Source organism: Martes martes (assembly GCF_963455335.1).
Source record: "Martes martes genome assembly, chromosome: X".
Lineage (NCBI taxonomy): Eukaryota > Metazoa > Chordata > Mammalia > Carnivora > Mustelidae > Martes > Martes martes.
The window spans coordinates 118135518-118155765 of NC_137897.1; the positions used below are offsets into that span (position 1 = coordinate 118135518).

At 44.3% G+C, this 20248-nt stretch overlaps 1 protein-coding gene across 3 annotated transcripts in view; it reads left to right on the forward strand.

Annotated features, from left to right (window-relative positions):
* MTMR1 (myotubularin related protein 1) overlaps positions 1 to 20248 on the forward strand; it is a gene marked incomplete at its 5' end in the record, with an annotated part of 57193 nt that overhangs the window by 8404 nt on the left and 28541 nt on the right. Inside the window, 9 exons of one of the 3 annotated variants that reach the window (XM_080795688.1) lie at positions 5462 to 5485; positions 6077 to 6103; positions 11346 to 11421; positions 14382 to 14476; positions 14853 to 14960; positions 17440 to 17541; positions 17854 to 17937; positions 18974 to 19123; positions 20005 to 20193. In XM_080795688.1, coding sequence (XP_080651814.1) covers positions 5462 to 5485; positions 6077 to 6103; positions 11346 to 11421; positions 14382 to 14476; positions 14853 to 14960; positions 17440 to 17541; positions 17854 to 17937; positions 18974 to 19123; positions 20005 to 20193 — 855 coding nt within the window. The remainder of the gene's footprint in view (positions 1 to 5461; positions 5486 to 6076; positions 6104 to 11345; positions 11422 to 14381; positions 14477 to 14852; positions 14961 to 17439; positions 17542 to 17853; positions 17938 to 18973; positions 19124 to 20004; positions 20194 to 20248) is intronic. The other 2 variants (XM_080795689.1, XM_080795690.1) reach the window with 2 other exon arrangements.

Sequence of the window (20248 nt, forward strand, 5' to 3'; positions counted from 1 at the left end):
GAAACCCACACACAGTATGGGGGTTAATTTGTTACAGGTTAAGCGCGATGTCAGTAATTAAAGCGAGCAGGTGCTTCTGGAGCTGAGCACTAGCATCTGGATTAGAAATGCTGATTGGCTTTTTCATCCTAGGCTTCCGAGGGCGGTGCTTACAGCTTCCTCATCAACCCTCAAGCTCATATAGGGCTCTGTGGTTTTTTAATGCTTTTTTTGTTGGCTTTGTAATACTTTATGACATATAATCCGTTCAGCCTTAAAACAACGAAATGAGGTAGCTTTTATTATAATCATCATTTAACAGATGAGGAAACCAAGGCTCAGAGATGTCAGATGACTTGCTTACTATCACATAGTTTAGACTTGGAATTTTTTCAGCAGGACAGCTATCCCATTGAGAAGCTAGAGTGCATTTAAAATTTTGTCCCCCTGTCCTGTCCACTGTTTTTCAAAATGTGGCCCTTGGGTTTCCCCACATCAGCGCTCCCCACGGTGTCAGCAAAAGTGCAGCTTCAGTGGTCCCCATCTCTCCCGACAGTGAGTTAGGATCTCTGTAGGTGTGGAACCAAAGGGCTCATAGATTTCTTATGTATGATAAAATCTGAAACGCTAGGCCTCCTAGGTTTAGAGCTCTTGAAACTGGTGATGAGACCATGCATTTCTGATGTAGTCCTGCAAATCTGAATAATTAGCAACTCGTGTTAGGTTTTTGAGAACAGTTTTCTTAAAATTTATTCGTATCATGAATTGACAATAGGCTCAGGGTCAGATCACACAGACTATGGTAAGAATATCACTTTTATCACATGAAGTAAATTTAGAAGGTATGTCTGTGGACATGTGTTCACAGTTATATAATTTTAAATATGTGTTAGAAAAAGTAGCACATTGAGCTTGTGTTTTAATGGATGCTGTTGTGTAGAGCTGGGCAAAGTACGAAAAAGGAGTTGATTGAAAGTAATATAAATACTGATATTAGCATGGGCAGTGTAGAGCCAGAGCCGAACTTGTGAACTTGTGGAGGTGGCGTATGAAATGACAGAGATTTGGGGACCTGTCCCTGCTGAAAGAGTAAGTAGCTACTGTGTTGAATTTTAGTTGAATGGTCGACTGAATTAGTAAGTGTATGCTTTATTACCAAGTCATCCTGAAGATTTGCCTGGATCATTATGACTATTAAAAATGTGATAAAATACTTCATTTTGTTTGACCCCCTCCCTGTGTCCCCGGTAGCAACTCAGCTCAATTGCTTTTCACGTTTACTGGGCTAACAGAGTAAAAGCCTTTCTCTTGAATTTGTCAAAGATCTTAAGAACAGGATCTGAATATAATGTTCCATAGATTAGATGAAATAATACTGTTACAAATTGTAACAAAACTTCTTAGGAGCTGTTAGTAAAAGTGACCTCATCATCACTATCACCACCTCTGTTTCTCTCCTCTTGTTTCTCCTCCCCTTGTCCGTGAACAAACATTCGAAGGAAAAAAGAGAAAATGGTCCCGTACTAAGTGTAATCAATTAGCAAGTTAGTATGGTGAATAAATTCTGGATCCTAAGCAAAAATTTCCAGAAGGGCTTTGGTGGCAAGAAAGATGCAGGGTATAGGGAAGTTTTCATCACGCTTGAGCTAGGTTTTAGTTAGTATTTCTTAAATCGAGTGCTAGTCTATGAAAAAGGACGCTCAAACATGATCTTTCAATCTGTGACCGTAATCCATTGTTTATAGCTTGGCCTCATGATCTGTTTATTAAATCAGAGTTTGCAAATGCAAGTGACTGCAAGCTAGGCACACATGGGAGGGGGCAATAGAGAACAGCATGTCCCCTTAAAAACAATTTGAAAAACACCCTCCTACTGCCTGTTTGAGCACTAGGCCTCCAGTTTGTAACCACTGCAGTAGAAAAGTGCTGTCCTATCTCCCAGGGTTACTTGTGGGGAAAAATTATTTCTTAAAAATATCAAGATTTCTTAAGTCATTGAAAAATACCATATGATTTCACTCATATGCGGAGTTTAAGAAACAAAACAGATGAACATGGGGAGGGGGGAAGAGAGGCAAACGTGAAACAGAGTCTTCGCTCTAGAGAACATACTGAGGGTGGCCGAGGGAGGTAGGCGGACGGGTGAGTGAAATGGGTGGCAGGGATGAAGGAGAGCACTTGTCAAGATTTTGGCTTCTGCTTCTGGAAAGATGGAGTCAAGGTATGTTTTCCTGTTCTTCATGCTAAGTGCGACCCAGAACCCTGGCCATCAGCTGTAAAATAAACATAAGGGTCCCCCCCAAAATAGAAGAAGGCAGACTAGTCAGGGACCTCAGGACCCAAGGAGTGACATGGTGGTGAGTCCCTGGGCTTTGTTTCTGCCACATATGTCCCAGACTTGTTGCCGAAGAAGCCAGCAACCCAGAAATGCCAACGGGCATGGACAACAAAAGCCGACTCTCTCAAGCTGAAGGACCAGGAAAGGGACAGCCTTACAAAAAGAAAACTTGTAGGCACTCTCCACTGCACTCCAGCCAAATACCGCGGAAGAAGCTGTGGCCCCACACCCACCCTGCCAGCAAGGCCAAGTTGGGAGCCTAGATGTCCCCCACCTTGCCAGGCTGCAATGGGGCACACCAAACCCGTGCGGTGGTGGTGTCGGGGTAAGCCTAGTGGAGACTCAGACTTTCCCGTCCGCCCATCAGTAAGGAGGCTGTGCCTCTGCTATGGCGTCCGCGGAGGCCATGTCAGGGGCAGGGACAAGGTACCCGTGCCACTGCCAGCCAGGGAGATGTCCAGAGCAGCCCAGGGGGAGCTGGAACTCTTGCCCCGACCCAGCAGTAACCAGGAGTCCCCCATCCTGTGGGGTCCATGAGGCCGAGTGGGGAATCTGGACTTGTACCCCAATAGGCTGCAGCGCGGGGGTACCCCGCTCCCGCTGCAGCAGCGTCTGAGCGAGGCGGCTGAAATGGAAGGTCTCAGTAAGATCCCTGCTCTCGTAACTAGCACTCACGATGTTCAGATTGCCATTGAAAGCCACTCGTTACACCACGAACCAGAAAGATCTCAAACTGTACGAAAAGAGAATCAGTAGGTGACAGAACTGAGATGACAGATGTTAGAGTTCTGTGAAAATGATTTTAAAGAAGCCATCAGAAAATTGCTTCAAATAATTAAAAATATGCTCGAACCAATGAAGACAGAGGAAGCGAGAGAAAAGAAATAGGAAAGTTTCAGCAAACAGATAGGAGATAGAAGAACCAAATGGAAACTTTAAAACTGAGAAATATAGTAACTGGAATTAAAAAAAAAAAAAGAACCTCAGTGAATGGGTTCAATAGCAGAATAGAGAGGACAGAGAAAAGAATTGGATGGGTCTTAAGGGAATTAACACCGAGCCGAAAACGCCACTCAGCAAAGGTCATGTACTATATGATTCCATTTATGTAACAGTCTTCAAATGATAAAATCATAGTCATGAACAGATTACTGGTTGCCAGGGGCTAAGAAGGGGAGGGGCAGTGAGGGAAGCTGATGCAGCTGTAGAAGGGTGACAGTGGCGTCCTCCTGGTGATGACATTGTTCTGCATCTTGATTGTATCAGTGTCAATTTCCTGGTGCTGGCATTGTTCTGTAATATGCTGCCATTAGGGAAGCTGAATGACATGGTACGTGGGATCTCTATTATTTCTTACAATTGCCTGTGAACCTACAATTATCTCAAAATTTAGTTTTTAAAAAAGTCAAGATTCTTATAGACTGCTGAATGATTCTATATTGCATGTAAAATAAATCTTGATGAACACATCTAAAACTCATGATACATCAGAAGTATTATTTAAGCGAAACAAAGTTATGCCAGTAAAGATGGTAGAATTTTGTTAGGGAAAGGTTATCAGCAGTTATCAGATCTCAGTTCACTATTTCCATTATAAATATCCTCATCTCTTTCCTGAGTGGGAGTTGGGGCCGACATGTTTCATCGAGGGTGGAATTAAACACGAACAGCTTCTTCATCACCTTTCCCGGAGGGCTTCAGAGAGTGGAAGGTGTTGTAGGCAAGAGTTTGACAAAGGGGGTCAGGCAAGATTCAGGTGTGACTAGTTTCCCAAAGACCGGGGTTATATTTTGAGGACTAGTTAAGATTTGTCTTCACCTGCCCGGGGCCTGTGACTCTAGCCAGCCAGTGACCACCACATTAGGTGGTGACCACATTAGGTCAGTTTAATTCATTTTGATAGGTATTCACCTCTTAATCACCACAATCAAGAGGATAAACATATCCATTGCCCCCTCCTGCAAAAAAAAAAAGGCAGTTTTAGGTTTTTTAGTTTAGTTTATGTTTAGGAATTTATGGGCTTTAGGTGTCTGAGCTACAGTGTCATCACTTAGTTCAGAACCTTTTTTACGTCAGTGGATATTTTAACTCACTGAGCCACCCAGGCACCCCATTACGTCAGTGGATATTTTAATGATGATACAATGATGTTCTTTGAAGTCAATAGCCTTGTATTCATATGATCTTATCTATCTTGAGTAAAACTATAAAGCTAATAATTGGAACCTCTGCTGATTTTTTTTTTTTTTTATTATCTGTTTCCCATAGAACCTACAGTAGGATTTCCGCTTGGGGACTGGGGAACAGACGTTCACGTCTTCCTTGCTTTCCATCCATTCTCTGAGTGTTTTCTCCCACCAGAGCTTTACCAGTGCACACACTGTGTGTTCGAGTAGAAGTCACAGGCAAGGGTTAATAAAGCTTGGCTTCCCCCCTCTTCCCCTCCTTCCCCTCCCCTGCCAGCAGAGCCAGCTACCTCCTCCCACCTGCAGCTGCCTCTTCCCTGTTTGTAGGGTGAGGGGCAGGCACCATTCTCTCCGGGGCCTGGCGGCCACAGCACAGTTTCATTTTGGTGTCCTGAGCGTGAGTTAGAAATATAATTTCTACAGAAACCAGCTTAAGATTTATGGTTAACTGGGGTTTATGATACCATTAGCACCAACAGCTGACTGTGCTCTGGGTCAAGTGTGGGGGCTTTTGTGGTTTTTGGGTTCCGTTTTTGTTTTGTCTCTGTGGGCTGGTTTGGGAGCAGAACCGCCGTTTTGTGTCATTGTTTCTATGGGGAAAATGCATTCAGTATTCCAAACAGACACACAACTGAACTTCTCAAACACAGTCTGTTCACAATGGCTTATAATGGTACTTGACAGAAGGGGTTTGTGTTTAAAATAATGTAGTTTGTCTTAGCCTAAGGGCAGTAAGTTTCTCCACATCAGAGACTTGCCTGAGAATTACAGGACAAATGTGTTAAGATTGATTCGATAGCGAACAAAACTTAGAGGGCAAATGTGTTAGGATTGATCTGGTTGGTTTAGTTAGAGGATTAGTCTGTTCCATCGGGATGGGCTGGTGAGCTTAACAGCATCTTTCACAGGTCAATAGTAATGTGTCCATGATGATGATGTTCTGTGTTTTAACTAACAGGTTTTCAGGAGGCCTGATATAAGGGTAAGGATATGTGGCTTTCCGCACATGGACCTCCTACTTGTGTGTCTCTGTGCTTGATGAACACTTAGTCGACTTAGTGTTCTTTACCTTCTCACTGGATTTATGAGTCACTCGAATCAACTTGGCCTGCTGTGTCATAGCTTTAAGTGTTCACTAGAAACGCTTTGTTTGTTCCGGTGTTTTTATGTGCAGTGAAAGCCGGTGTGTGTGAGGGCAGGATGCTAACGTTGTTGCCAGCGTGCAGTTCTGACTTTTGTTGGGTTGCCCGAATTCTAACCCAGTGGAGATTCACGGCAGGGGCTCTTATGGCCAGGCCCTCAGAGTCCTCTTTTCACCTCGCTTACTACGTAACTCATGCTAAAGAATTTAATAGCAGCAGCAAAGTGGTGATTTGCTGTCCGTCCTCTCTAATTCACAGTCCAAGTCACCTTTCTGTCTGCATGCTGAATCTGAAGGGCAGAAGTGCTAGTCTTGACGATAAATTTAGCAGAATCAGTCCCAATTAGTACTTCTTAAAATACAAATTTAGCTATTACGAGAAGTGGATTGTCGCTTGCATTTTCCTCATGACTTTCCTTCCCTTTATTTCAGAATATGCATAAAGCAAGACAAAGATTGGTAATGTGCATGCGTTTGAACCTGAGTGTCAGATGTTTGAGAATTAACCTATATCCATTCAATGAAAATAATGTGGATTTTAACAGAATAATGACTTGAGTTTAAAATAGTTGATCTTACTGAAGCCACTGAAGTAGTACAAAAATAAGCAGGTTAAATCAAATTCTTGTTATCCCAGTTGGTTTATCTCTGTTTAATCTTTGTTTTCACCATGTTTCCTTTTGCTCATGAGAATCATTTTCTTTCACTGATTCACATTGTTAAATATCAGTGTTTGACTTCCCATTTGCATGGACTTCAAACTACTGTGTGGCTTTTTGTCGTTTCAGTCATTCATTTTTCTGTTCTTCAAAATTTTTATCAAAGAATGATTCCATTTTCTTTGTACTTAAGAAAATGAAAATTTCAAAAACCGTTGCATTTTAAAAATTACCCTCCTTTGAAGGGTAGCAGTACCGACTTTGTAGTTGGCCGATCTGATGATAAATCATGACAATGTATTTCACCATATTGGTAAAAATGAAAGGTGAGAAATAGTAATAGCTACTTTTTCACTGATTGCCTTTTCAAGAAAGATAGTCATGGGAACCAAAGTTTCATGAAGAAAATATGTATCTATGCCAGATTTTAATATTTGCAGCCCCAGAGAGCTGATGGAACTTTTAAAAGGGGTTATCATCTTGTCTTCAGCATTTATGTTCTTTGTACCACCTGCTGAACTGAAAGTCCAATTTTTAAAGTTTTGGAAATGAATTGATTCTCTGAAGAGGTTAAATTAAGCACAGGATACCTTTAAAGAGATTGGGAACACTTAAAGATATGTGACCTTTTAGCTGTTTCTTTGAAGCACATTGATACTGTAATTAGAAACCTTTAATACAGTCTTGATTCATAAAGCACATTTGTTTAGCAATAATTTACAGACTGTATGTATATGTATGTCTCCAGCATGTAATGTGTGCATGCGCATGTGCGTGGAAAGCTTGTTAATACTAGTGGACTTGAGCCCTGAACAGTAGTTCTGTAGAGTATGAGAGTACTTACTGCGTTTAAAATCCATGTCTATGGACTGCCTTTGTATTTTGGCTTGGTTTTGCCCTTTACTTAGTTACTATGGGGTGCTTTATGTTCTATGAGCATATTATGTGTCTGTTATTTTGTTTCTTTGCCATATGCTATAGTATTGCTTGATTTAGAAAAGACCATACATTCTTTGAAATCCGTGATGTTTGTTTGCTTTTCATTTTTCTGCCCCAGCACAAACACAGACTAGATACTCCATTTTAGGCCAAGGATGCTATAGATGGCCAACATGTTATTTCCTTAACTCCAAGGGGGAAAATGTTGTGATTTGCAAAGCCGTGGAAGGTGTGTCAACTTTTACATGCTTAGTGTCTCTTTAAAAAAGAACTTCTGTCCTTTCACCTGTCTGTTTGCACGTGTTTCTCTTTCTCCTCTTTGCCTTTTCTTGTCCATGCACCTGGTGCTGTGCAGGAGATTCAGGAAGAACACAATGGCTACCCTTCTGAAGCCGAAGCTGATCAGGTGGCAAGTTCTACATGTTCATCTGTTTGTAGCTACAGATCGTGCATTTAGAAGCCATTTCATACTAGATTTCTAGATGATAAGCAAATGCTTTTCCACTACAGTAGTGCTCTCCTGTCCAAGTTTGGTAGATTCCATTATGACATTATTTGCAAAAATTGGTTTATCCAACGTTTTGTCAACCAGAAATTTGTTCATCTGTGCTTCTCAGTCTTCCCAGATAGGGTCAGCTGTGAGGTATGGAGTCTTGGTCACACCAGGACACTGAAATGCCTTTGTAGAGATTGAGAGGGGACAGATGCATATGCTAAGGGTGCTCCTTGAGGGTACAGACTTCGCTTTATTCAAATTTGCATGGTCTATGCCCAGCGTAGTACCTGGTACCTTGTAGGTATTTGCAGAATGAGTCCGTATGGTTTATATTTACTAGTCAGAGGAAAAAAACCAGGCATAAGATTCTTGAGTGCTTACTCTTTGCTCAGTTCCTCAAGACCCTCTGGAGTCTTTCAAAGCAGCAGAACTTTCTTCGAAGCTTAGTTAGAATCTCCATATGTGAAAGCACTTAGAAGAGCAGCTCCAGGGAAGTGTGGCCAGCGACCCCCGTGCTCAGCTGTGCCTTTGCCCAGCCCACCCTCCTTTGGTGACCCTGGAAGCACCTTGGAGAGCCTAGTTGGAAAACCACTGTTGTTGGCACGCCGCCATTGCAGACACTGTCCACCCAGCAGCTTTGATTCATGATGAGGAAAGTAGCAGAGAGGCCAGGGCCATCTGGTGGGCTGGAGTCCTCGGGGACAGATTCACGGAGCTGCTGGGCCTTCCATTGGGCTTTCAGGGTCACTGGAACAGGGTTTGGATGAGATCACCACAGGGAATTCCTCAACTGGGCAACACGTGGAGCAGAGACACCAAGAGGAATGGGTGTGTTCATGAGATCAAAATTTGTCCACAAGAATATTCCATTCTTTGATTATACTGTACATGGGTTGGATAAATCAAGGGTCAAATCATGTCTTGTGCAACTTGGTAGTTGCAGTCAAAGTTTAATGTAGCACAAGTGTGAGTCCCATTTCCTAACAACCAGCTTTATTAAGGGAATCTACTGTACTTACAAAATAACGAGCCTTTAGAAACCGTTCTCTTGAATTCCTATGCTAAATGTGTTTCCTGTACAAAATCAAAGTTTTCTGCCAAAATCAGAAGCAGTGGGATCATTTGTTTTGTTCTCATAGTTGCTTTTCCATCACTTATAAAGCATGTCCCAGATTAAATTATGGTTAGTGAAAGGTTTATCTCACTATGTCTCACCAGCACATTCATGCCTCATATAAATGCACAGGTATTTCAAGGCAAATTTAACATGACTATCAGAAAAGAAGAGACATGTTTGATCTTCAACTTCAGTCTTGAGAGCCCTGTACATTCTCAGAATGGTCCCAGTCACTGGTGTCTCCCGTCCTGTGTTGAGGACTTGAGAGTGTTTGATGTGGCTCGCTGTAAAGCTTAAAGGGACTCGCATTCCACCCCGCCATCTCTCCCTGCCCCCTTTCAGGCTCAGTTGATTAGAACAGCTTGCTTTAGTACATATATCTTGAAATAACCTATCCCCATTTATTTTTAAATATGTTAAGGAATTTAGGTCTATATATGATAATATTTAACCACTAAAAAAAGCTTTAATGATATAATATTTGAAGTAACTATAAACTGAGATATTGATTGAACTAGTTTTCTCACTTTGTAACTATATTATAAAATTAATCACTGGTTCAGGCAAAAGAAAGCAGAACTTCAAAGATTCTGAGGTTGGTGATGTTGTTAGTGTATCTAAAGCTGGACATTTAGAAGTATGAATATTGGCTTATGCTTTATTGGTAAAAGATGTTTCCACATCAGGTATGAGTATAAAAATGAATCCATTAACAATTCTCCATTGACCCTTAACGGTTCTCTATGTCCCTAAAATTTTTGGCTGAAGTGTTTTAAAAACCGATCTGGACCAAAACATCAAACTGAATAAAATTGTTCAGAGGTAATAATGAACCCTTAATCTGTATTATTTAATCACGTATCTTGATAAGGAGGATGGACCACATCATTTCGTACCCTCCCTGTAGAACAGACATACCCCAACCAACATTTAGCATGGAATTTGCTTTTTGTATTTTGACCTTTTTCCTTTCTTTGTTTTATAACAATGATAAAACTATGATGTATATGGTTTTTTAATTGACCTCTAAGTCCCATTAACAAAACATATTGGAGTATTCTTATAACTATGCAAAAAATTAGTTTTGAATTTTCAATAATCTAGAGTTACAATGTCCAGTAATTTAGAATTATAAATTCTAATATGTTTTAAATATTTTGCTTCACAAAATATTATAAAAACATAGTATTGTCTGACCTGTTTTCCGCCAAACACTAATGGCCTCTCGATGTTAACTATTTTTTGAAGAAAGCAGTCCTAATCAAATCGGTGTGGGAAATGCGGCGTACTCTAGCGCCCTCTTGCTGATTTGGTGTACATGAATATGCTACAGACTTTTCTCACTATAATGAGAAAACAAACCACAGTTTAGCTTTTCTTTCACCCAGCATTATCCAAACTTGACCCAAAAAAAGACCTATTCACATCTCTTGGGAATTTAATGCTCTGCGAAACACAGCTTGGGAATTGCTGGGGTTTTGAACACCTGATTCTTATTCGTGACACATGATGTCAAAGATGCCGAGGAGAGAGTGACCAGTTTCCTTGGCAGCACGTCACAGGGTGGCAGTAACCCGGAATAGGCCCCAAGTTCAGGCTCCGTAACTTTGTAGTTCGCACGCCATTTTCTCAGCTCTCCTGAGCTATCTGGCACTATATCCAACCGAACTCACAGGAAGCTGGCTAGTGGGCAGCAGGGCCAGTCTGGACACTTGCAAGTGTGGGCGTGTGTCTCTGCAGCCGTCCAAGACGTCGTTTTCCTGGTATCATTGTAGCCAGGAAACCTGAGAAGTCGTCAGCGATTTGCTTGGTGAGCGTGGACTCGGCGCAGAGCGAATTGGTCTGGGGGAAGCCCAAGGAACACACCCTGCGCCACAGTAGTGACGGGCGCACTCCTGTCTGCCAGACCAGAGCACGCTCTCTCGTGGCCTGGAGGGGATGCCCGCTGACAAGCCCCCTCCCTGCTCCCCCCGCCCCGACGCTTTGTGCACACACACAGGTAGCTGGGCTGCAGTACAGAAGCCCAGGGCTTTCCTTAGAATGTCACTGCCGTTGAGACCCCTCTCTGGTTACTTCCATTAGACTTCGGGGTTGCCCACACTAGACAGTGCTTATAGCCAGCTAAGCACCTACATCTAATGTTGATTTCACCTGTGTTCGTTTCATGCTCAGAAGGTAACCTTTTTCTGACCTTCCAAATTCTGTAGGCAACTTGTAATAGCTGTCTGTGTGGTGATTACAGTATCTATCTGTCATGTCAAGCCATTTCTGTATTAATGCTTTCTAACTGTGGATTTAAATATGTGTAACAATTTGCTAGAAAATGCAGCATGGTGTCCTGTGATGCTGAGCTTTGAGATTGTCTTGTAGGGGGAGGGGGCATCGAGTTTGCACGCTTCTGTAGCCATGTAGCAAAAGCACAGAACACCACCGTTGTTCCCAGGTATGCAGTAGGAAAGTGAGGTTTACTCCTGTTTGGTTTTTTGCCAGGCCCTAAGAGATGGAAATAAGCTGGCACAGATGGAAGAAACGCCACTTTTTCCAGGAGAATCCATCAAGGCCACTGGTAAGTTTAATGAGCACACTGTGCTTATTGAGGGCCGTAAAATGAAATGGCATTTTACTTGCGAGCATGGGTGAGGTATGTGCCGGAGATCGGCCAAACCGATTTAATGAGGGGACAAGTGGACTAGGTCTGTTCATTCTTCTTAGTGTCCTCATGACCTTAAGAGGTAGAAGACTACATAGGACCACTCTAAGTTCCAGTCGAGTGTTTGGTGGCATCACCAACAGAAGAGGGGCCTGACTTTTCCTGAGGAACTGAAGGCTGATTAGACGCACTGTAACGTAATGCTTCGTTGCAACTTCATTGTAATGTACAACTTCGTTGTAATGTAATGCTTCGTTGGAATCCTTCGCTATAAGAATATATTGACAGAAGATCCATGTCATATCTTTTTTTTTTAATTTTATTTATTTATTTGTCAGAGAGAGAGTGGGAGAGAGAGTGAGCAAGCATAGGCAGAGGGAGAAGCAGGCTCCCTGCCAAGCAAGGAGCCCGATGTGGGACTCGATCCCAGGACACTGGGATCATGACCTGAGCTGAAGGCAGCTGCTTAACCAACTGAGCCACCCAGGCGTCCCGCATGTCATATCTTAATAACAGTTTTTGAGAACTTGGCAAAAGAATTTCGGTGGCTTATGAGATTCCAGAAAGTACAATGGGAGCACAAGAGAAAGAGCATGTGTTCCTACCCTGCGCTGTAAGGGCAGTGGCACAAGTAGAGTACCCGCATCCCCCTCTGGACCGCCAGGCATTTCCCAGGTAGTCTACCACGCTGTGAGCAGACGGGAGGGCAGCTAGGTGTGACCTTTTCATCTCACCACTGCGGCGCTTGGGCTGGCCAGTCTAGTTCTCTAGACAGAGTGTTGCCTTCTACCCTCATGGCTCCCTCCCAAAGATGTGTGCTTGGTCTCAGTATAATCATCTCGTGTCGGGAATGTTTGAGGGGCACCTGGGTGGCATAGTCGGTTAAACATCTGACTGTTGGTTTCGGCTTGGGTCGTGATCTCAGGGTTATGATTTCAGAGTCATGAGATTGAGCCCCATGTCGGGCTCAGAGCGGAGTCTGCTTGTCCCTCTCCCCCAACCTTGCTCTCTCACTCTCTGAAATAAATAAATAAATCTTAAAAAAAAAAAAGAATGTTTGAGTAGCTGGGCTCTCCCAGGGCCTCCAAACGCTACTGAGTATCCTAGTCTATGGCTCTGGACCCTGCTTATCCCAGGGTAGTCTTGAAACTTTCTTTCTTTTCTAACTTTATATTTTCTACAGTGTTATAGAAGTGTAATCATTGAGTATTTTCTTCTTTTGTCTAGCTCCTTCCACTCCGCGTAATTATTTTGATATCCATATTGTGAAATGGGTCAACGGTCATTCCTTTTCCCTGCTGAACCGCGTCCTGTAGTGGCTACACTACAGTTCGCTTACGCATCCATCTGTCGGTAGATATTTGGGCCGCTTCTACTTGTTGGCTGTTGCAAACAGAGCTGCTGTGAACCGTCACGAATCGGTCTTCCCTGGTCTCAGGTCCCGTCGTCCTTGCCGCGGCCTTGGGCCCATCCATACTGATCTCCCACAACTCTGCGCTCTCTCCTCCCCCTCCCTCCCTTCTTCCTCCCCATCCTGCCTCACCCCTCTGCTTCCCTGCTGAGCTAAGTGGGTCCTTTTTTTTTTTTTTTAAACTTCTTTTTTTTTTTTTAAGATTTTATTTATTTATTAGAGAGAGAGAGAGAATGAGCACAGGCAGACAGAGTGGCAGGCAGAGGCAGAGGGTGAAAGCAGGCTCCCTGCCGAGCAAGGAGCCCGATGTGGGACTCGATCCCAGGTCTCTGGGATCATGACCTGAGCCGAAGGCAGCCGCTTAACCAACTGAGCCACCCAGGCGTCCCATAAGTGGGTCCTTTTCTGAGCTCTTACTGTGCCCACAGGGTTACGTTAGCATTTGTGAGGCTACCCTACCATGGTGATTTTCTGTGTGGTGCCTCTCACAGGCCTTGGCTGCTTATGAGCAGGAACTGTGCCCGGTTCTCCCTAGAACCCCAGCAATCGAAGCTGCTTAGTACATACTGAGCTATAGAAAAGTTTAATGCAAGTGTTTTGAGAACTTGGCTGGATGACAACTGTGGGGCCTTTAATCGTCCCCCTCGGACTCCCCGAAAGCTGTACGCACTCCCGCTACTCCAGTGCGGTGGCACTGAGAGAAGACGGCGGAGCTGTGGCATCTTGGTGATGGGGGGAGCTTCTTTTTTTTTTTTTTAAAGATTTTATTTATTTATTTGACAGACAGAGATCACAAGTTGGCAGAGAAGCGGGGGGCGGGGAGGCAGGCTCCCCGCTGAGCAGAGAGCCTGATGCAGGGCTCGATCCCAGGACCCTGAGATCATGACCGGAGCTGAAGGCAGAGGCTTAACCCACTGAGCCACCCAGGCGCCCTAGGGGGAGCTTCTTAACTCTCACTGGACGCTCGTACATGGTTGATAGCGATACTAAATATGTTGATATTAACAATAAGAAAATGAAAATTGACATGGAGGCTCATAAGGAGTTGGAAGCAGAGAAGTCGCTTGCCATGCCCCCGATGTGGTTCTGCAGTTTCCTTTGGAGGTGCGTTCGCTTTCGTTAGGGGGAACTGATGAAACAGCAGCCGAGGGTCTTCAGAGTTTGATTACTGTGTTTCTGAACATGATGAATTTATTGCTCAGGGAAAATGTTAACTACCTGGAAAACAATGACAAAATGTAACTTATTATGAGGCCCTTTACTTAAGACCCCACTAAGTAGCAAATCAGAATTGTTTTACAAAACCCAGTTTTCTTAGAAGACTACCTGTGTCTTTATTTAATGTGATTAAAAAATGTAAAACTCCTAGAAAACTGGAATCACAAGTGTCTATATTTGGAAAGTCAAGATTCATTGACACGCAAGTCTGGCAGAAGTTGCTACTTGGTTTTTTTTTTTCTTTCAGTGAAAGATGTCATGTACATCTGCCCATTTATGGGAGCGGTGAGTGGAACCCTGACAGTGACGGACTTCAAGCTGTACTTCAAGAATATAGAGAGGGTAAGTTTTTAGAGGGGTATTTTAAATCACTTTAGAACACAGTCAATGATAAAGAAGAAAGCAGAAAGAACCCTGAAATGCCATCACTCTGAGAGAACCATGGGGTGAGTTTTAAGACGTACACATTTGGAAATAGATTTTGCATCTATAAAAAAGTGCTATTAAAGTTGCACTTAAATTGGGTGGGAGGAGTTGAATTGTAGTCTTGACATCAACTTCATAAAGCATGTTATAAATCAGACTTCAGTTCTGTAGTTGGGACAAAGGGGAAATTTGAAATAAATGTGTGTTTTCACCCAGAGAAGACTTCAAATATGAAAGATATGAAAGCTCTGCTGACTGACACTGATAGGCCTTCGTTAATTTGTAAACCCAGGACCCGAATTTTGTCCTCGATGTTCCCCTTGGCGTGATCAGCAGAGTTGAGAAGATTGGTGCGCAGAGCCACGGGGACAATTCCTGCGGGATAGAGATCGTGTGCAAGGTATGGTGCGAAGCCGGGTGGGACTGCCGGGGCGGTCGGCGTGGGGCTTTCGCTGACGTGCCCACCATGGTCTTGGGGCAGCGAGAATCACCGGGGGTGTCAGTAAGTCACATGATTTCAGGACAGAGGCCGCTTCAAATCTTGTATCAGCTAATTCATACCACTCTGGAAGCTGTTGAGGTAAACCTCTTGTCTTCTATCGAAGTATTCTAATAAACACGGACCTAGAACCTTGGTGTTCATGTTATTTGTTACATTTCAGGGAAACCAAGTGAAAAGTAGAGATCAATAGGTTTTTTTTTCCAGTTTGTTGTTTTAACACAACCCTTCACAACAGTGGATGGTCAGAGACTTTCTGAAGAGAAAGCAATAGTCTACAAATTCTGTGATTAAAAACTCAATGTCAGGATTTTATGTTTGGTTTCTTCCGCTTCCTCCAGTGGGGCGTAGAAACACGTGTGATGCTTTCAATGCTGGCTAGTCATTTAAGAAGCACTTTATCCAGTGTGTCTTATGCCCAGAGACCTTACCTCACGGGGTACACTTTACTCATGACCCTCAAGTCCTGGGAAGGAGAGTCTGTGCAGAGTTGCTAGGGTCCCTTCCACGGTCAGGGTTTAGATTCCTGCGGATCTGTTTCCTTTGATCACACCTCTCGAGACAGGTCCCTCTGGTTGACCGCAGACTGTAGTTGAACCCACTTTTTTCAAAGAATACTTTACTCTTGCAGATCGTGAATTTGCTGGCATCCTAGACTCCCTGTGGGTGCTTCAAGGCAGTGCTATCCTGCGACAAACTGCGTCCGTCCTCCTCGGGCCAGGGTTCCCCATGGCGAGCTGTGTGAAGCGGTCTTGGGGCTTAAAGCAGAGGGGTGATTTGATGAGTCCTGAGTTTGGGCACTTCACCTTTTCGTTCTTAGAATTCGCCGGTAACGTCCCATCATCCTTAGGCTAGAGGGAAAGACTCACCAAAAGCCCGTGTGTCTGAGCCAGACGACGGCCCTGTGTGGCTTCGCCTCCGGCCACCCTCCCCTCGTTCTTGCTAGTCCGGTTCCTTCGGCTGCGCTGACTCGCCTCGTGCCACCCACCCCTGCTACAGAGTCTTTTCACCTGCTCTCTCCTTTGCTTAGAACGATTTCATTCTCAGCAATCCTAAATAGCAAGTGAGCTCAGTCCGCTACCAAAGTGTGCATGCGTGTGTGTGTGTGCGTGTTCAGAGTCGCTTGGAGGGAGGGCACACGGGAAAGTGACACTGCCTAGGCAGGCGTCCTGGGGCTGCTGTTTAAAACATCTGCTGCGTAGATGTTTTTATGGCCTCAGTGAGCGTTTGCTGATAGTGGCTTTAACATGTTTTCCAGCCAAGCATGCTAGGGCCACACTCCTAGCCCTCTCAGCTCATGCCTGAGAACCTTGCGAGGGGTAAGGTTTGGTTTCTTTTAACAGGTGGTACACAAGGTACCAAGAAGGTACAAAAGGGGTGTGTAGAGCAGAGTAAGTCTGTGTCCACCGAGCCCCCAGCCGCCTCGTTCCTCTCCAGGCAGGTGCCCGCTCTTGCCAATTGCCATGCACACGCTGGGCACGCAAGCGTGTCCGTGTGGTCTTCACAAACACAGGTGGTAGTGTATTGCCTAGCCCCCCCCCCGCCCCAAACATCTGTCTGGAAGTCCTTGGTATCGGTGCACAAATGCTGCTGCATTCTGACAGCGCTCAGCACTCCAGCCTCTGGTGACGGCCGCTTCAGTCATTTGCATTGTTCTCTGTGGTAAATAATATTGCAGCAGTAACTTTGCCACTGCCTGAATTGCTCTTGCTTTAATCTGTTTGTGGTCATTTTTATCTTCAAATTTCATGTCACGTTAAAGAAGCATGAGATTTTTGTGTTTAACTAACGGCGTAGGTTTAAAAAGGTCAGATAGCAGGAGCGGGGAACCTGCCTCTCCCTCTCCCACTCCCCCTGCTTGTGGTCCCTCTTTCGCTGTCTCTGCCTCTGTCAAATAAATAAAATCTTAAAAAAAAAAAAAGAAAAGAAACTGGGTTTGGGAAACAGCACTGAATTTCTGTAAGGAGGGTACTGAGGGACGCAGTCTGTGCGTGACACAGAGTCCTTGCTGTGAGCACAGAGAGGAAGCTCTGCCACTGTTCCGTTCTGTGGATGCTGCAAGTTCTGCAGTCGACCCTTTGGGCAGCTTAAAGCTCGCAGCCGCTTCTGTGCGCACCTCTAGCAGTCAGTGCCCATCTTCTCGGTACTAACCTTCTCGCTTCCACATGAGGAGTTCCTTCCCCAGCGCGTCCCCTGTGTTCCAGGTTCCTCAATGGCTGTTATCTTGTTGGAGGTGCTTGTGGTTTTTGTCTTTTGTTGGTAGAAGCAATCTATAACATGAGAAATGAATACAGATATTTCATTTATCTCTTTATAACATGTCTGCCTCACAGATACTCAGTAAATGTTCAATAAATGAGTTTTGCTAATTCTTTAATAGGATATGAGGAACTTGCGACTTGCTTATAAGCAGGAAGAACAGAGTAAACTTGGGATATTTGAAAACCTCAACAAACTTGCATTTCCTCTTTCCAATGGGCAGGCAAGTACACCAAAATAAACCTTTTTGTATGCCTTTGTGGGGGGGGGGGTCCAAAAGTCATGTTTAATTATTCCTTTTTTCCAGAGGTTTCCTTTATCTCTTTCCTCTCTCTTTGTGACTAATATTAAGATGTTTAAAATTTGTCCATTCTGTGTAATGATTAAGGAAAGTGCCAGTTTGTTGCTTCAAAATATACAGGTTAAATAGAAATCTTACTATATTTAGCTCATGGCTGAATGAAAAGCTTTAATATTGGGCATATGATGTAGCAAAGGAGCACTAACGTGTGTGTTTTGTGGTTTTTGTATCCAGACACTCTTTGCATTCAGCTACAAAGAAAAATTTCCCACGAATGGCTGGAAAGTTTATGATCCTGTGTCTGAATACAAGAGACAGGTAAAGTAAGGTCCTGATCAAACGGAAAATAGTGGGTTGAGCATCTTTCTCTTTTCTGGCAGGGTGGAAATATAATAGAGAAGAAACCATTTGAAACCAGTTATGTGTAGATATGACTTACGTAGCTTGTACGTTCTCCATCCCTGGGATGCCCCGTTGTCCCAAGGCCAGCCCTTTGATGCTGTTGCTGCTCAGCCTTTTTCCAGAGGGCAAGCGGAGTATGAGCACAAGGGTTTAAAAAGCAAATCAACCAGATGGTTTTTATTAGATATTCTGGTGATGGGTTGATGAGTAAGGATCAAAACCAATGGCCTGAATTAGATTAAGTGTATGGGGAGACGACATCAGCCTGGTGTGGTGTTGCTGTGCCTAGAAAGTCTTCAGTGCATTGTCAGGTTCAAGACATTCCAATAAGACGCTGTTTTCAGGACATTTGATCTTTGTCTCTGCTGTATGTTCGCTTGATATTGCTTTCTGTAAATGTCTGCAGAAAGTTTCCGTGTCTCCAAAGCTCCATCCTCGGGAGCTTTGGACTATCACTCTGCTATCGCTCAGTCAGCCTTGCTTCGCTGCCCACCAACCAACCAACAAACAGAAAGACAGGTGAATAAATGGGCAATAAAGAATGTATGAATAAAAATATAAATTCTAGTGGAAGAAAAGCATATAATAAAGAAGTTCTAGATATTCTACTTCTACCTTTTGAATAAAGACAAAAAATTTTAAAAAAATGCTCATTGCGATACTATGCTCATTCTTTATAGAAAACACAGCAAGAAATGTACAGGATTGGGATTCTAGTATGTGATATTTACCATTTTAAAATACGTTTGAAAAGTCTTCTGCTTCGTTAAATTTTTAAAAATGGGTAAGAAATAGGTTTTGTTAGATAAACATATATTTAAACATTTGAGTAGCAGTGAACGACAAATTATGGATGGATTTTAGGAGAAAATAAAAAATGGATGTGCTTCCCAGTTAGTACTTTCTGAAAATGCGAAAGTTTGCTCCCCCGCCCTTCTCTAACACCCTGCAGGGCTTGCCAAACGAGAGCTGGAAAATATCGAAAGTGAACAGTAACTATGAGCTCTGTGACACCTACCCTGCTGTCATTGTTGTGCCAACTAGTGTGAAAGATGATGACCTTTCAAAAGTGGCAGCCTTTCGAGCGAAAGGCAGAGTCCCGGTAAGTAATAAACTTCGTCCCTTAGGCAGAAACCCAGACTCTAACTAGATCTAATGTGGAAAGGAGCAAGACAGAAAAAACTCTAGCGAACAAAACAGAAAGTAGAAAAATAGGCCTAAGACCCTCCACAGGCAGCGGGGACCACCAGGGAGCGGCAAGAGAGGGCGCGCGGCTGCCGCGTTCACGGTGCCCTTCGCTGGTTTCGTCAGGGCGTCTTAGAGCCGAGATACTTGCTCAGTCGCCGCGTGGAACGCGGCGCCACCACCCAGAGCAGCGCAGCCGCTGGCAGGGGCACAAGTGTTTCAGACAGTGTTCTCGAGGGACGGCCGCACACGTGCGCTCTGAGGACTGTGAACGTGCGCGTCCCCCCATGGCACTCACCATGAGCAGGGGGCAGTGAGCGTCGCAGAGCCGAGAGTGTGCTCCGGCATGACCGCCCGGCTCCCGGCCGCCCGAGGACAGGGGAGGTTTGGGAGCCCGGCTTGCGGTCTCGTAAGAGCCTGTCCTCGCTTTGCCCTCATCCTGCCCCGTATGTGAGCGTGAAGATACAAGATGTTTTTAAATGAGGAGACAGAACGAGTCACTCAAATAGAAGCGGGGCTTGACATTAGTCGACTTTGACTTAGTTTCTGTTTTCCTTTGGGTCAAAGACTTTGAGAGGTGGGAGGGGATTCTTGGAGCTGATCTAGTCAGACTTCTTCCCACGCGACGCAGCACAGAGTTCCAGAGCCACTGTCCTGCGGCGACTGGTTTCAGCCGTCGCCTTCGAGGAGCACGTGCAGATGAGGCCGTGCTCGAAAAGACAGCTTATCTTCACTGCCCGGCAATCAGGGCACGGCATTTTAGGAGCCGTACTAATGTTTGTTGCTTACAAACGCTAGGTTCTGTCGTGGATCCATCCAGAAAGTCAGGCAACGATTACCCGCTGCAGCCAGCCACTTGTGGGTCCCAACGACAAACGCTGCAAAGAAGACGAGAAATACTTGCAAACGATCATGGATGCCAACGCGCAGTCCCACAAGCTTATCATCTTCGATGCCCGGCAGAACAGTGTCGCTGACACGAACAAGGTACGTTCTCAGTAGCGCCACGGAAGCGGCAGCTCTCCTGTCGCGCACTGGCCGT